At 43.2% G+C, this 18,125-nt stretch overlaps 1 protein-coding gene across 1 annotated transcript; it reads left to right on the forward strand.

The window, feature by feature from the left end:
* The first annotated feature begins 12,562 nt into the window (after positions 1 to 12,562).
* On the forward strand, positions 12,563 to 13,621 carry GPR148 (G protein-coupled receptor 148). The gene has a single exon (XM_010293919.1). The coding sequence runs from the start codon at positions 12,563 to 12,565 to the stop codon at positions 13,619 to 13,621; it is 1,059 nt and encodes a 352-aa protein (XP_010292221.1).
* The last annotated feature ends 4,504 nt before the right edge of the window (positions 13,622 to 18,125 follow it).

An 18,125-nucleotide genomic window follows, 5' to 3' on the forward strand; every position in this document is an offset into this window, starting at 1 on the left:
CATGGCAACATGGAAACAATTTCTTGGCTTTGAATTTCACTTAAAGCTTTGTCAACAGACTTTCTATCCCATGATTCACATAGGCCACACTCAAACCTTCTGCAATCCTAAAACCAGGGAGCCTTATTTCTGCAACCCAATAACTACATTAAAATACCTGTCTTTTTTTTTTTTGCTGTCAACCTGTACTCAGAATACGTGTGCTTAAAATTCTGCCTTCTCTTATATGGGAGCTAAATAAGAGGCTGTTAAATGTTCTTTTTATCCATGTATAACAAATTGAGATCTGGGACTTAAGGTTGTGAGGCTGTCATGCACCTTCATGAACAAAAGAGAAAGCAATGATATTACAGCCTTGTCATTTGTCTTGTTGCACCTGTTCTGCTTAAAATTTTTACATCTGGCAGGGCTTCCTAAGGGGGAAAAAAACACAGAACTAAAATTTCAGAGGATGTAAACTGGCATTATTCTATTAACATGTAAAGAATTGTATTAATCAACCTCAGCTTTGGTTGAGGAATTTTGGGAGAGATTCCTTCTGATTATTTTGCCTATGACAAGCCAGGAGGAGGCCATTTTTGGAGGTCTCTTCCTTGTATTTGTTCCTCCAGGTCACTGCTGTTTGTCCAAATCACACCTTCCTGTGCTTCTTGCATTTTGCTGATGCTGCACAGTGTTAAATTGCTGGATGCTTGACACAAGTCTCATCTTCCTGCCATGAGCTCTGTGTAGGTAAACTCCTTTATGCACACCTCTTTCCAGTGCTAGTTATTCCCAGAGGACGACTCACACACCATTACTGGTACACAGCCACTCCAGAGCTTTATAAGTGAGCCTGATGGTGGATGCGTAGCAGAGACTGTGTTTAATTCTGCTGGTGTGCAGGTGCTTACAAGGGGAGTTTCACCAAGCAGCTGACCAGGAGTTAATGCAAAACAGGTACCTAGTGCTAATCTGATGCTTTGTGCACAAATGGCAACTCCACACAACAATTTCAGAGATGGAAACAGGCCTGAAGAAGACTGAGGGTAAGGTGGTGTTGAGGCTGGGTGTATTTTAGGTTGGGGTAAGGAGAGGATTGGGGACTGCAATAAAAGGATGGGGTAGAAGAATTTTGTGTCCTGCTTCAGTGCAGTGCATATAGCCCATTGCAGAGCTGGGTGCTATTTGCTGTCCTCTCAGTTACTGCTGCTAATAATGGTATCCCAGCTAAGCAGGTTTGGAAATGTCTGTACTGAAACAAAGGCAAAAGTCTTCCTTCTCAGTTTGTGAAGTGACCCATGGGCTTTGGGTCTTAAACTGCTGCAAAATATGAAACAGGCTGAGGACAATCTGAAGTAATGAGTTGCTTGGCAGGAGAAGAGGCAAACGATGGCGCAGGGTACTAACAACTAATGCTGGTAATAAGTAAACCAAGACTGTCACTAATAAGGTACCTGGGGGCATTCATCAAGCAATGCACAGAGGGGTTAAAAAGTTGAAAGTAAGTGATCATGACCATTAAAAAACAAAATAAGAAAACATATCCTAAAGTGTGCTTTTGTGAGTAGGCAAGAACTGGTGCATTCACTGGGAAAGAAATACAGCAGGTTAACAACGATGTGACTGAATATTGCTGTGGGCCCTGGTGAGTGCTCTTTGTTTCACTCTGTTGCCTTCAAGGAGCTGGAATCAGTTTTCCTTGCCGAGAAGGGTGGTGTTGCTAAATGGTATTATGATAACATAATGAGAACTCATAGCAGCTAAGTCTTGACAAGGCATCCAGCTCGAGTTAATTAAAATGGAGAAATCATACCATGGTGCTAAGGGACATAGTAAAAGCACAGATGGGGAGATTTGATTGCTTACTGAGGATTAGTGGGGCTAGTGCAGAGGTCTTAAAAGGACAAAGGAACAATCTGGACAACCTCAAGGCTGGAACCAGAAGCTGAGAAGAGACGTGGGCATGTGGATTGCAGATAAAACAATTTTAAGCATCAATACTAGTGTGGATTTGTGAAGGAAGAAGCAAGCTTTAGGGTTAACCCAGCTTTTTTATAGTTATGAGTGTTGGGCCTGGGAAAAAGGGTGCCTCTACACGGTTATATCTTTTCATAATAAATGTAATTGTGCTGATACTGTAGTAGAGCCAAGCCCAGGCCAGATCTGTTATCCCGAGCCAAGCTGTTCCCAGTCCAAACCAGGCCCACCCTTTTTGATGTTACAAGGCAGATGTGGTTCAAAGTGCACCTCAACATGCTAAGTGAGTCTTGGAGGTGCCAGTCACAACTCTGCTGGGGTCTTGCTAACAGCAAGAACCTTTCTGCTCTGGCCTGGAGGGGGGAAAAATGGATTTGGCATGGGATGAGGTGTTCGTGGTTTTTTTGTGCTGCTCACAGCAGCCGTAATCCCATAATGTCCAGTCCCCACAAAAGATAATAGTGCAGAAATGTAAGTAGATCAGATGGAGGTGTCTTCCATGTTCTCTTTGGCCTAAGAGCCCAGAGCACACTGAATTAGATGGCCATAATCTCTCATATTGGGCTTAATTCCTGCATGGATTCAGAGACATGGTACATTGCATTGCTTATTGCATTTGTTGCTGTCTTTACTGGGACTGGGAGCAGGCCTGGGCTGATCAGCTCCTAGGACAGGATTGTACAGAAAAGTCCTTCACTCCACCACACCCCCCCAAAAAACTCCCACCCAACCAAGTAAAAGAGCGCAGGCATGATATTTCCCTGAGGAAGGGGATTGTCTGGAGGCAGAAGAAGGAAATTCCAGAGCAGATGAAAATGGAAAAATTTTTCCAGGTTAGAAGGGGTCCTTAGAAGAATAAATAAGGTGCACGAGTGTAGGAGTGTGTTTGTTCCCACTCTTCAGCAGACTAGATGCTGCCTAACCTCTGATCAGGTTAGAGATCTTGTGCCTAAACAAAGAACACAGGCTGCTTGTTCCTAAGGCTACTATATTAACTGAAAACAAAAACAGTAAATTACTTAGTAGTTCAGAGCTGCTTTTGTTGAGCCTCTTGCTGGAAATAAGTCCTGATTATGCATAAATTGTCAGAGAAGCTGGTCATTTATAGCATGCTAAAACCAGAAAGGACTGTATGAAGGATGGGTAGGAGGAGCTGACCCTCCTCCAGTTCATTTACAAAACCAAATAGCTTTTTATAATCCTGTATCCCTGCAGACACCCTGTGAGGCTCCAAGGGCCCTATCTTGAGTCTAACAAAGAGGGAGTTAACCCACTGCAGGCTGTTCTCCAACAGGTTGAAAGGCTTTTCTTGGTGGGGGGAAAGTCCCCAAGCCGGCGTTTATTGATGGCTAATCACAGGACAGACCTCTCTGTTTTGGGAACAGGAAGGGTGGGCCTGGGAATCTCGCCAGTAGACAGCTTGGCTCGTAGCCTCAAGGGCCCTTACCTTTCTCTGGCCTGTCCTTGCATGCCGTTTCTCTCACTTCAGGGCTGAGGTCATTGCTTCTGTAATGTTTTTAGCAAAGTGTCAAGGTGAGACACTTGCTGTGAAACTGAACATAGGCCACGTGGCAGGCAGCAAGAGTTCGAGAGTATTTGGTTTATGTGAAAAGCCTGTAGTACTGGTGGTGCAGATGTGAGGCTATGGGAGCAGAGGGGCTGCCCCTTAACGCTCACAACAGCTTCTCAGGCTGCCAACACCAGAAATAGCCTTACAGGCATGTTTGCTTTGACTAAAAGTCACCCTCACAGAGGGTGTTGACAGGAGCTGAAGTGGGTCACAAATAGACAGTGTAGGAGACTTTCAGGATAGATAGCTGTGGATGAAAAGCGTCATTGTGCGTCTCATTTTCATCATCGCTTCAATCTCCAGTAGCAGGCAGGAGAGAGAAGTAAGTAGAGAGACTGTCTCAGCTCAGAAATTGATGCGGAAGAAATTGGCACCACGCTTGGCAGGAAATGAAGAGACACAAGTGGCAGGGGTTGCGTGGTGTCCTGGGGGATGGCACACATAATTCCACAGCTGCTGTGCTAGAGCTGCAGCTGGCACTGATGTAAGAGTGCTGGTTTGAATACAGCTTGGGCGAGATCCAAAACCAAGAGAATATTGTGGGCTTCCCAGGGAAGCCAAGTGTTTGAAAGGGAAGATAGTCATGGGGCAGCTAATATTGGGGTGACCACCAGAACATCCAATGGTGACAGTGCTTCCAGGAGTGGGAGCTGCACAGGGCTGTGTGCCCCTGAGCTGCCTCGGAGCATCGCTGGGGGACTTCAGTGAGAGCCTGGTGCAGTTCTGAACTGGTTCAACTCACAGCTTGTTAAAATGGCTCATTAAAATGGGTTGCTCATTCATTTAAGTTTTCTTCCTGCATATGTTGTCTTGCAGCTTTTGTGATCTGTAGCAGTTTTGTGCATCTTTATATTCCTCTTAGTTGCTATCCGTTGGGCTGGGCTGGTACTGAAATATTTTCTTTGGAGCAAGAAACTGCTGCTTCATGGGAGGAAAAAGCAGCTCAATTAAAAAGACGTAGGAATTCCTGAGAAAATGTTGAGAATGGGTTAGAAAATTTTTTTGTTTTCTAGTTGCCCCTGGTAGCTGTGAATATAATGAAATCTTACAGGATGGGCATTTGCCTGTGAATAGCTGAGTATATCTGAGCTAGCTGGAGGCAGTTTGGAGCTGGCTACCATGGTAGAAGGTAGCAATATTTACAAAAGCATAGCGAGACTGAAAAGGGAGTGCAACATTTTGGCCCTGAACCGAGACTCAGGAAATGAAATTCTAATTTCTAGCTCTGCCACTGCTTTTCAGGATGATTTGTGTTAAATTGCTGAAAATGTATCTGTCCTCAGTTCTTCATCAGGTATCATTGTACCTTTGTTCACAGAGTCTTTGTTGGCTTTAAGTGCAGCTGAGGACAATAGCAAAGGAAAAGAGCACGTATCTTCTCTGGAGATCTCCTCATGCACATCCTTTAATAAGCTGGAACTTGGACTGGAGAAGAAAGAAACAAATAATTAAACTAGAAATAAAATTGACTGTATTTAGTGAAGATATCAGCTTGTTGGCTGCCTTCAGCAACGTTCTCTGTGTGCCTCGATCTCTCCCTGTCGTGAGCTGTAACTCTGCCAGTTTGGTGAGAAGTTGTGGGCAGAGGGTGATACGTCCTCTGCCTTGTGCCTGTGGAGGTCACTAGGAGAGCGGGACTGATGTGGGCTTACATAATCTGTAGTTACACTACAAAACTTTGGTAGTTTTGCCTAAAAAAAACCCAAAAAACTCTCTACTAAGTTCAGAGCATGTGTGTTCCTCCCTCCCTCCCTCCCTAACATTGCTTTCCTGCCATGAAGTCTGAATCTCCTGTGTGAGGGGACAGGGTATTGCTATGGAAATGAGTGGGAGCAGTACAAAGCCACTGTTTGAGGACAAGGCAGAGCGAGGCCTCATGTGGAGAAAATCTAATTTTTAAGCACCTGTGCTGGATAAGTAACAAAGGAGCTGCTGGGAAGGGACAACAGAGCTTGTGAATGGCACTGTGTATGTGACCCCACGGCATGTCCTCCGCTTGGCTAATAAGAGATTGTGACTCTTACACAGCACATGCTGGCAGTTAATCTCTCTGCCATATGGCAGCTGTGCCTGGCACCTGCTTCATCAGTGTGAGATAAGGTCAGCATCTCCCTGCGGGCAGAGGTATTTCAGAGAATCAGTGTTGCTTCAGTGTCTTTGCCACCCGGGAACCACTGCCATTCCCAGGTACAGCACTGGGAACTGGGAAGGAGCATCTTAACTTTGGCAGTGAGGCTCCTTCCGCTCCAGCATGGTGCTGTGCCTTGTGCCAGTCAGTGCCATGTACAGATTGTATCTGTTCATTCACAGTCTGTCCTCAAAAGGCATGAACAGGAAGGGATAACATGTATTTTCTTTCACGCTGTGTTTTTCCTCCCTTTTCTCTTTCTACTCCACTTCTAGCATGTTTCCTTCCATCTTGATTCCTATATTGTCTTTGCTCCCCAGCTTGTACAGTGCAAGCGGACGCTTCCCAGCTGTCAGGGAGGAACTGTGACAGTGTACAGCTGTGGCTGGGGTCCTCCTGGCTGCTGCATCACCACTAAAGCCCCTGCCTGTCTGCCTGTATATGCCAACCTGTCTCTTCCACCCTTTTTTCCTTCCATCTCTCTTCTGGTATTTCATTCATCTTGCACTTTACACTCTCCGACCATCTGTCCCCCTTCTCAACGAATCATCCTTCAAGGAAATGCCATGCTAAACCTCTCCTGTACCGCCTGGCTTTTTATATGAGACGAAGCATGTTAAGACAGGGAAGCAGCCAAATAACTTCTGCTTTTGCCTGTCCGCAGGAGTCCTTCCTAGGTGATGTTGGAGATCATTGCTGGTGAGACAGGACAGAAACATAAAGTTTTTAGTGCCAGCCACAGCTGGAAAGACAGACAGCCTGAGACAGAAGGATGCTCTTAGAAGGTTCATGGATGTATGTAGCTCCCCTATTTGAGAAGCTTTCTCTCAGGAGAAGGAGCTTACTCCCTGACTTAAAGGAGGAGTCAAGGAGACACGAATTCAGACATGTATTTCTAGTTCTGCTCATGACTCTGTGTGATACTGAATATGGGTTTAATCCTTCTGATAGAAGGATTAATCCTTATCTGCTAAATCCTCAGATAAGAGTGATATGTTACTGTTCTTTACCTAAAGGCCTTAGATTTCTGCAGGTAACTCCTTTTAGTGCCAATGTTGTATAGTGTTTGAAATTTTAGAAAGGTTCCTCCTTACAAATTAAACTGCTTTAGAAAAGAAGACTGATATTTAAAAAATCGGACTTATTTAGTAGGCTGTTTCTCTGGTTTCACAAATGCGTTGTTATGAAAAGTAGGTAGGCAGGAGAGAGCATTAAATCTAAGAAACGGTCTAGGATTGCTTCTTTTGGTGTCCCGCGAATCTGCCTGTAAATGACCATGTAAACTAGCAGTTGTTTGCTATAAATCCCTGGTCATAACTGCAGCTTGTCATGTGAAAACATGTTACTGGATGAATTATGTAGGTCTTTTCAGCATGAAAGAGGGATTGTGGCAGAGGAGGAAAACCTGTCTTGCTTTGCCTTGCCAGGCTCAGGAAATGAAAATGGGTGAGTTCTGCTAGCTGCAGCTACCAACAGCCAGGGCCAAGCAGTGACCGGCAGGAAAGTAGGTGGTGTCTGGGACTTACAGGCACTTTTTTCCCTCAGGCTGTGTTACTTCTCTAACTTTCTGTTGAAATATTTGTCAAATATTCCAAAATTATGTTCTTCTGACAGCCAGCTTAATTTTCAATATGGCATCTGCAAGGCAGATTTGGTATAAAAAGTGATTCAGGGATTTAATGCTGAGTCTTCCTGGTCTCTCTCTCAATGTTCTCTCTCTTGTTTGGGAGCCTCATCAAAATATCTTCAAACCAGCACTTTCTAATCCCTGTTTTCTTTTGTTTCATTTGTTTCATTTTCATTTTAAAGGTTTAATTTGACCTTTAAAATTGTTGTAATCTGAGCTTAGTTTTCACACCCGTTTCTTCACTTCCTTAACTTTAATAATTGCTGTGCCTGATTTGTGAACTTTGTACAGTTACAAGAGCAATGCATATATCTCTTACCTATAGCAAATAACAAGCAAGGCGCTGAACAATAGTTCTGGACCCAAGTGGAGACAGCGAGCTGAGGTGTGGAGACTAGGACAATAAGGCTAGGACAGTAAAGCTGTACCTCTCCCCTGAGGGTCCTGTCCCTGGAGGGGCTTGCAGAGAAGTTTAGAGGAAATCAAAGGTTTAGAAAAAAGTTGCCTTTTAACTGACTTTCTATTTAAAGGAGAAAAAAAGGGAAAGCTCAACCAGAAAAACAGTACAGTTAAACTGTTCTGATTACTTGTTTTTTCACTGACAGCAGCTCATTTGCCCAGAGCGAGAATATTGATACAGGCAGGAAATAATTACAGCTGGTTCTCTGCCCTGCTGAGAGGAGGTGACCTGCTCATGGGCACTTGGCTATTCATGGCTGGGAGAGCTTCACAAGTGAGTGAGATGGCTTCTGGACCTAGATAATCTTGGAAGGGGGGTATTCTTGGAAGGAAGTTGAAGAAACTACATGAGCACATGAAGGCTCCTGAGCTCAAGGCTCTGTTACTAAACATGGCTGGAAATATCCCCATGAAACAACATTCCAGTGAAAATGTTGATTTGTTGGACCCAGCTGTCTCATCCAAACACTTCTGTTCAAGGAGCTGTGGTGGACTCTGACGCAGCCTTTCTACACTGCTCTCCCTGGGCTCCTGGCCAGGCAGATCAGTCTCTGGGGCAGACCCCAAGTACAGTATCATGTTCTAGGCTAGGACCTGATGCATGATGCTGGAACAGGTGACTGCGTCAAAGACTCCATGCTCATACTGAGCCAGTGATGCAATGGCATCCAGGGAACCTCAGAGGTGAATGTGAACGTGCAATTTAGTCACATGCTTCCTCTGAATATCCCCTCCTAACACAATCTCTTGGGAGGAAGAGCAGGGGAAATCTTAGCATTATTCTGGTTGGCTTCCCTTTCTTGTATGGTGCTTCCCCATCGTGGCAGCAGTGACTCGTTGACTAGTTGAATCAGTTAGACCAAACTCTTTGTGAAATAGGGTGCTTACTTATGTGTGTACACAGTTAAGTCCACACCAACTACTGTAAGACAGTAATGTTTCTGACCTTTGCTGTTCAATTTAACAATGCCTGTTTATAGTCAGTAACAGAATACAATGCAGTACAGTCTTTGCTGGATTTACAGTGTTGAGTATGGCTGAATGCATGCTTTCTTACATCTCCCAAACTCAACAGATAACTAAGCTTTCAGTGGGATGTTGATTGAAGCAGAAATGAGTAAAGTAATCAGCAGTGTGTGATTCAGTTTGAAAATCAATACAGACTGTACTGAGCCATAATAAGAGCCAGAAGAGGGGCTGCTAATACTGTAGGTCTGAATCAGCAAGATATGTAAAAGTGCATCTACCTAACGTAAATTTACCAGAGAGCATTTTAAAAAAATCAATAACTAGACCATTAAGGCCAGGTTTACAGGAAATTGCAGGAGAATCATTCAGGTTGGCACCACAAAATATTGAACACTGAGGTGCAGTGGCAAGGAGCTAAGTTCAGTATCCTCCAGGAGTGGTCTTCAGAGCTGACAGCCCCTTGCAAATGGTCCAGATGTGGAAATACCTCCTAAGCTCAAGAAAATGAAAAGAGACCAGATCTTCTCCAGAGCCGCCTATTCTGGGTGTATATCAGTGTGCCAAGACACCAACCTTCTAAATTTTTAAATCTAGCAGAAATATACTGAACAGTTATAAGCCCCTGCAGAAATCTGAGGGGAGTGGCTTTGGTTGGACTTGCCCAGGTCCAATGAAGTTGAATCTGTCTTCCAGTTATTTTCTCTTTTCATTTTTGTAGAACTAAAGCCTGCCTGCATTCCTAAGACTTTTACAGTAGCACAATTAAAGCTGAAAAAGCTCATACCATAGGGCTTACTCTGCCGTCCGTAGGCTGTAGCAGATGAATAGTTGAGGACAGGATGAGCAAGGCTGTGAACTTGTGATGTCTCATGGGCTCTGTGGTACTCTTTGCATGCGGGCTAAATGAGAGAGTCCTGAGCTACTTTGCATTTTTTCATGAGGATCTCAGCTGAGAATGAACCTACAATCAGCTACTGTGGAATAATTGGCAAGTTCGTACCTTTGCTTACCTTTCACATTATTTACCTTACGTTATTCACATTTACACCTTTATGGCCATAGAGGTCGATTTTTAAAGGATGGTTCAGTGGAAGGCTGCTAGAGTTACCACTTTTGCTTTGTACTTTTCAGTAGCGAGGATGTCAGTGTTTATTACCCTCCCAGATGTAGCTGGGACTTCTAGCTTGTGATAACTAGCTCTTTTATCCAAGAGGAGGAATAGTTCTGCTATAAGGATGTTTTCAAGCATCAGGACAAAAATTATTAGACTGAGAAAATAAGAACTATTTGTTAATTGCACAACTATATATAAACAACAAGCCCTTGAGATATATATTTGCAAAGCAACAGTACTGTATAACATCACTCTGTGAAATACTTGGCTACGTTAGACACTCCTATAAATGCCAGCAGATCATTGTATATTGTATTTGCATTTATTTTTCTATCAGCCAAAAGTGTGCAGCTGAGATGACAATGAACTCTTTTGTTTGTTCACATTTAATCCTAACCAACTGGTAGAAAATACAGTTGTGATTTTATATGGAAATGACAGAATCTGCCCATTAATAGGACATTCTTGGAATGCCATGAGCTGGGAGGCAGGAAACACTTCCACCATTAACAGAGATCTGAAATTATAGTTGGAGGCAATTTGCATACCCTTGAGTTTTCATTGCTTCCCTTCCTTTTTGCAATAACAGTACAATTCAAAAGTTTGTATGTTTGAGTGCTACTGTCTACTTAAGGTATTAACTGTCTTGTGACTCACTGATAGATGTGGGGCATGATCCTGAAGCCAAACGTATAATTGCATAAATATTGTTCACACACTTTTCAGTGGATGCAGGATTGAGTGAGCAAAAATAACCACCTTCTGTTTTGCCTACCCAGGCACCATAGCAACTGAAATACTGTGCTTAAAATTGTCATTGGTTTTTCTCCTATCCCTTTGTTCCATATGGTGCAGGCTGTCAAACTCTCTTAACGTACAGTTCCGTGGATGCCAACTATCAGTGTGTAAGGAAATTAAATGCGCACAAGATTTGATGACTGATGCTGAGTTTCATAAGCTGTCTGCTTCGTTACTTGGCATGCCCTGAGACAGCACGTCCATGGCACAGCACGACTTTCTGCAAGGTGAGACTATGCACTATCTCCCACAGAGGGAAACATGCTGCATTTTTATATGCTGATGGTGTGGGGGAAATAATAAGTATAATAATGCCATGTTAAGTAAGGAGCCGTGTTCCCTCCGCTCTTGTAGCATCAGTAGTAGAATCTGTATTACTTGAGAGGAGAAGGCAGATCATACTTGAAACAATAGTTAAAGATTTGATCATGCCGGGAGGTCCTAGTAGACTTTGAGGACTGCCAAAAATGTTGTCTGAACTTACACTTTTTTATTTTTAGGCACATAAATAAATAATATAACTTCAAAACAGCTGAGCAGCCACCAGATTTCAATGACTACTTATTTTACTATTTTATTAGACCTTTGGCTTGGGCAAACGCTATTTTTCAAATACTGGGAGTAATCCTTTGATGTTAACCATTACTTAAAATGCTTCAGGATACCCCTGCACCACCAGTGAGGAGAGCAACTAGAGCTGGGAGTTGACAAAGCTGCATATTCTGCAGATCTCTTGTCTTTCCTACATATGCCCTGTGTAAACAGCAAAGTAGTGTGATGTTGTAGCAGAGGTGCGCTGCTTTGTGCGGTGTACACAGGGGTAAGCAACTGCAGGAGGCGTAGACCATGAAATAAAAGTGTTGCTATGCCCACTCTGCATCACACAAGATGATGAACAACTGCATCAATATAGTCTTTCTGATTAAAACTAAAGTTTGATTAGCCAGTGTTGAGCCTATGAAAAAATTAGCTTTTCTTCTGATTAGACCATGCCTGGAAAAACTTGAAGAATTCCTTCTTCACAATCCAGATCCTTCACAATTATCTCATTGCACTCCCAGCTCTGATACTGAGATCTGATCTTAAAAGCAGTGCAGTGCAGCAGCAGCATGCTGGCCAGCAAGCCAAGAATTGGTCTCCACATGAGCATTGGAAATGCCAAGTCTGCTGTAGGGTATGCTGGTACATGTGTGTCACTCATCCCAGACAAGTCACAGATTGACTGTAAGCCTGCAATAGAAGAGAATTCAGTATTTGTATATCGTGCATTAAAAAAGGCAGGGGAAGGTTTATGATCTATAAACAACATGGTTTGATGGACTGAAGCAAAAATGTTTGTCATCCATAAATAAGATAATTTCATTCACTAGAGCCATTGTGAGGCAGTTTTACAACAGGACTGAGAGCCGTTTTTATTGATCACTTCAAATCGATTATGTTGTGCATACGAATTGGTACAAAACGTCACCCAATCACATTTATGACTCTCCTACATCAATACAAATGGAATGTTGTTCTGTATCATTGCATATTTGGTCAATCAAGCTAATATTTCACGTGCCTCGTCGGAGTGATAATGTGATGAGAACAACCTCATATTACTGAAAATGATCAACCCATTCATTTCTGATCAAAGAGCTAGCTGACGGATTTAGACTTTTTTTTAAAGCACACAAAGATTCATTCTCTTTTCTAAACATTAGATTTTGCAGAAAGAAAAGAAAATCTCCACTTTAGGCAAAAACATCCTTTGGCACCACAGACTTCACTTACAAGTTTCAACTTTCTGTCCTTGGGAAGAGCTGGTATAGTTGGCTACAGAAATCACTTTGCTTCCATGGGCTTTTTACATCCTCTACTTCATTTACCTTCCTAAGGACTCTGTGTAGAAGATCTTGCTTTCTCCAAGTCGGACAATCATCCCAAAATTCTAAGAAAATGGACTTCTCTGGCTGTGCTTTAGTAAAGAGGGTGAATGCAACTGCATACCACCACAGGGAGACAGAGTTCAACAGTTCCTCAAATTTGGATGACGCTTCTTTGTACTATTTGCTGGAAGAATGGGCACTCAACCCATCAGGCGCAAACATGAAGATGTTTTTAATCCCTCCAGTTGTCTGCCTCATGGCAGGTGTCCTCATCATTCCTACAATCTTGTTTGTGATCTTCTCTAGATTTAGCATCCGTCAGGAAACAAGGTACATGCTGCTGGGGAATGCTCTGCTTTCTGATCTGATATACCTGTTGTTCTACACCCTGTCAGCTGCCCTCAATGCAGCACATGTACATCTCCCAAAGGAAGCTTGTGTCCTCCTATTATTTTTGTTGGCAGTGGCTTACTGTGGAGGATTGTTCACAGCTGCTGCAATAGTCGTGGACACATACATAGCTGTTCTGTTTCCTTTGCGCTACATTGCTATTTGGCCGCCTTCACGAACTAAAAAAATTGTTGTATTGCTATGGATGTGTTCTGGGGCTTTCCCTGGGATTTTCTTCTTGGTGCTGTCGAGCACTCACAGCTTTGTGTCCTGTGTCCTGGAAACGTGCTCGGTTCCAGTAATACTGATACTAACTCTGAATGGGACTGATGCTGTGAAACTGTGTTTCTGGCTTTCCACCACAGTTATCTTTCTCTGCCTGTCTCTAATATTTTGTTGCTATGCTCTTCTGTATTTTAAAACAAAACAATCAGGTATATGGGAGAGCATCTGCTCCAGAGCCAGTGTAACATTCTTAATGCACAACACCGTATTATTTTTTTACTTCTTTCCACTCTTGGCCCTTTTTGTAGAATCATTCTTGTGCATTAACGTTGTCATCAGACTGCAGACAGGAATCTGGGTCTCCCTGACAGTCTGCAATATCCTGATGATCCTGCCTAAAGTTTTGTTCCCTTTTCTGTATGGGCTTCGATACAGAGAGATCTCGGCATCTCTCAAATCCATTGTCAGAAAGAAACATCTTCACCTGGTGTTACCTGCTTCGTCACCATCCTGAGCCAACGCAGAGCACAACCACAGCAGAGGAGTTGTCCTTACCTTGTTAGCATGCAAACCTGATGGAAATCGCTCCGCTTCTGAAGAAGCGATCTGAAGAAGTGATCAACCCATGTTAGAGAAGATGTGCGTTGATCACTGTCTCCTTGGTGCCAGAAGGACACAGACTTTCCTTGCATCACAGCTGGGAATACAGCAGATGCTGTCCTGGACAAAGTTCTAAGCTTTGTTCTGATGTGGGAGGGCAGTATCTTTTGGAGGAGATACTGAATCAAGATCATTTTCACCCAGCTGTGGCAGATGCCTTTCTGGAGAAGGAAAAACAGATGGTGCAAAGCAAAGGGGATAACCACAGGTCTCTAGACAGCATCACCTGCATCAGAGAGGATCCTTAACCTAATGTGTTGTGACTATAACAGCTATTTCTTTCACTCACAGTGCATGCTTGCAAAACCAGTGTCCTATTCTTTAGAACATACACTGGCAGGTGTTTCTGGAAATTGCTGTACTCGGTGAAACTCTGTGCTTCATCTTGTGCGGTGTGCTAGCATATCAGCTGCCTTATGGATTCTGCCTGACAATGCGCAAAACACTGAATTTTTAAAAAATCTCAGTCTGATGGGAAATCATCTTTGATTGATCTGTTGAGCAGCCCAGCACATGATGCTGTCAGGGAGTAACAGAGATGGGCTGCTCGGTGAGGGAAAACGAGCTGGGAGCAGCGGGTGGCAGTGCCTCCCTGCAGGGTGCCGTCCCGCTGTGCCCCTGCCCGGTGAGCTGAGTGGGTGGCCGCAGGGAGCTCGGGTCAGCCCAGAGCCCTGATTCCCTGCGGGGTCTGTACTGACGCGACCAGACCAAGGCTGAGCCGGCAGCTGGGCCAAGGCAACGAGGTGTGAGGCTGGGCACAGGTATACCCATAGCATGGCTCAGACATGACCCAGGAGAAGAGACTAAGCATAAACACTGTTCCTGAGTCCCTGCCGAGGCATTTCCCAGGTCTGTGTCTCACACAGATCTTACACAGCAGCCTGATCCCAGGTTATGGATGCACCATATCAGAGCTGGTGTTGGGCACCTGCCGCCAAACGCCTAGGAAGGTCAGGAGGAGGGGCTGCAGAGCCTGTTGATGTACTCAGGGGCAAGAAAGATGATATCTTGTAAGAGTATTTTAGGTTTTCCAGATCAGATACCTACCTACAGAAGATGAGTGAAACATATTTCTGATCTTTAAAGAAACCAAAATTTCATTAGACATAAATGTCAGTGTGGAGAACTTAAATTGCAGTGCTGCTCCTTGGACTTGAGAAAAGAACTTTTGTCTTTCTAAAGATAATATTTTTAGAATTTGTTACTTTTTATGCAAAAATACATTGGACTTAAAAAAAAAAAAAGGCATTAGAAAATTGCCCTTGATTTCACTCTGTGCAATACTTTGCTTGTATACAGACTCTCTCCACCTTCTGTTTGCTTAAAGCAATACACAGAAAGTGCTGAATGTGGCTTTGGGGAGTTTCACACTCATCTGAAGAATTCCACTATAAGTGTGAGCCAGGAGGAGATGGGTGTCTGGTTGCTTGAGATGGTTTTTGGCAATGAAGCCTATTTGAGACGTTCCTGCTTATCTCTTTCTCTCCTCATTCCCAAACTGCTTGTTAACTCTCCTCACATTGCAGTGTCTGCTCTCTCCAGTTTGCTGATACAACTGCTTCTAGGGTTGCAGGTTAAAAATACCCCTCTAGGGAGAAGTGGTGGTATTTTCATTTTAACTGAGATTATCCCGGCGATCTGTTTTATAGCATGTTCTGCAAACAGCTGGGTCAGCATAACTGAGGGGGTTACAAATTCCAGTTCAGAAATGGAAATGAGCAGGAACATCTTAGAGGCTTTGCTGCGAAGGGAACACTTCTTGAGTAAGAGCATCTTTAAGCTAACGTTGTTGCAGGTGAATAGACTGTATTATTGCATATTTGCTCTAACCATGGTTCCGTGCTTCCCCCATTTTGATCTAAAAGAACATCAAAATAATGAGTAATTGCTGTGTTTTCCAGAGAAAATAAAATTTCTCCTAAGTCCTCTTCAATAAAAACAATAGGACCTAAAAGTTGCATTTTAGTGGCTGCTCTTATTTTTCTCCAAGATGAATGTACTGTAGATAGTTGTTGCACAAGCTATGTTTGTATGAAGACTTTATATTCAGCCTATAACAGGGCTCTTCCATAACACTGGGCGGGGGGAAATGTCTGTCTGCTAGATCAGGTGCTTTCTGCTAAATCCCTTTAGCATGCGGTATGATGAAGAATGGAAGAGGTACTGGTAACTCCCCGGGCCACTTGTATCCTAGGCCAAATCTTTATGCCAATGCCCATGAGCAAAGATGTTGATAACTTACAGGTTGTTTTGTCCGTGTAAGATTCTTTCAAGTTTTGTCACCTGAAGTTTACCTATATTGTAAATTTTCATGCTGAGTAGTAAAGATAACTGTGTAAATAGTATAAAGTAAGGTAGTTCTATATACAGCCATAGGTGACTTTGAATAGCTGCAGGTTAATAGAATTTGATCTTCCTGCTAACCTCAGTCAGTTATGAAGTTAATCTTAAAAAAGGACAGACTTGGATTACATTGCCAATTCTGTAACTCTTTCTTACATCCACAGCCCCTGGATATACTTAGACACAACTAGAAGTTTGGTAACAGAAAGAAGGACACTGAAAGAAGAAGGGAGTGAGTTGGTGATCATGGCAAGTTTACGTATGTATGTATGATATCGGTCCATAGTGATATCATAAGGATATGATATATAAGGATATGATATCACTAGATATAAGCAAACAAAACACTGCTTTGTGGCAATGATCTTCTAAGAAACATGAATAAAATAGTCTTATTCATGTCTTTGAAATCGTTCTCTAAAATGGGTGTTTGCCTAAGAAATATTTTAGCTGAACTGAAGTTAGTTAAGTTGAACAGAATTCTTAAAAGGTCATCCGCATTGCGAGCTGATGAGATTTTATTAATCCACTTTAAGGTGATTTAACATTAGATAGGTAAGTTTTTCTTAAATGACTGCTTGTAGACAACTTCTTGTGCTGTTTGGTAGAAAAGTAGTATGTTGCAGCACGCATAGAAGAAACACATCACGGTCCTGAATCGTTTTCCTTTTGGGATTTCCCAAATCTATCTGAATAGGACTAAAGAAGTCACCAGGGAAGCATCACAAGCACTAGGTTCCTATAACTCTTTTCATAAACATCTTGAGTTTCATCTTAAAGATCGCTAGACTGCTTTATTTGCCAGAACGTCATGGCTGTAGTGATTAGCAGCCTTGTAAGGATGTCTCCAGATAGGCTCTGGAAATTCAAACTGAGACTATTTACCAGAGCCCAGCTATCAACCTCTCTGAGGTCACAGAAGTGAACTTCTTGAATGTCACTGTGCCTGCCCAGCATTTTAATTTAAAGTGAAATGGAGAGCAGTTGACTTTAACATGTGATTTGGCAGCTGGGGGCAGTAATCCTTTAGCAAATTGCAATAGCATGAATCACTAAAGGTATTCTAATTTATAGGCTAAATATATTCCTGGTCACTTTTTCCCCTGATAATGTTTTGCCAACGTTGTCACTTTGCTTACGACTGCACTCTTCCCTCTCTCAGTTGGATTGACAGTGCACTTGACTGCTGTATGTAACCCGCAGACTGAAGGGAGTCAGACCTCATTCCAGGGGCTGGGTCTGTGCCGTACCGCACTGGAAAAATAAATAAGTCTGCAGTTAGAACTGTGCCTCAAATGAGATCAGTGTCACGAGGTGCAGAGAATCTCCAGCAGGTAAACAAGCACGCAGCTTTGGACTTGGGGTTTAGTTCATTTGCAATGATTTGAGTAATTATTCAGTAAAACCGATTAACCTCCTGCAGTCTTAGTAATTAATATTAGAGTGTCTACTTCTGCTCTATCAGTTGGCTGTGTCATTTTCTAAGGAAAGTTTAAAATAGTAATAGGTCAGAAGGAAACGCATTTGCCTAGTTGCACTCAAGGCAGCCCTGAGAACCCTGGGGCTGCGTCCCAGCACCAGGGAACAGCACCCGCTGCCCCTGAGACAGGTCATGCAGCTCCCGCAGGGAGTCATCTGCTCTTTGCTTCGCTACGTGCTGGTTTTGTACACCGAGATACTGTCTGTCCTTTGGACAGAAACTGTGATTGTGGCCGTTCCCTGTGGGAGGTGGGTACGTATGGGAGATGAGAGAGCGCCTGTGATAGGAAAAGGAAATAACAAGTTTCCTTGAAACTTGATTTCTCTTGTCTCCTGTCCCCACCCCCACCTTGCTGCTGGTAACTGAGGGCACAGCACTGCTAGTTCTTGCCATTTTTTCACAAGCCTCATGATTTTTGGCATCTTCATAAAGCTACTCATCCTGAATGTTTTTGTTTTTCAATATGCTTCTAGTCCTTCAGATTGCAACATGAATCTGAAAGGTACAAAGAGCAGGGAGGCAAATAAAAACAACT

Source organism: Phaethon lepturus, unplaced genomic scaffold, assembly GCF_000687285.1.
Source record: "Phaethon lepturus isolate BGI_N335 unplaced genomic scaffold, ASM68728v1 scaffold8449, whole genome shotgun sequence".
In the NCBI taxonomy this organism is placed as follows: domain Eukaryota; kingdom Metazoa; phylum Chordata; class Aves; order Phaethontiformes; family Phaethontidae; genus Phaethon; species Phaethon lepturus.

Bases quoted from the DNA above. Each gene is read 5' to 3' on its own strand.
- GPR148 (XM_010293919.1), top strand. From the start codon at position 12,563: ATGGACTTCTCTGGCTGTGCTTTAGTAAAGAGGGTGAATGCAACTGCA.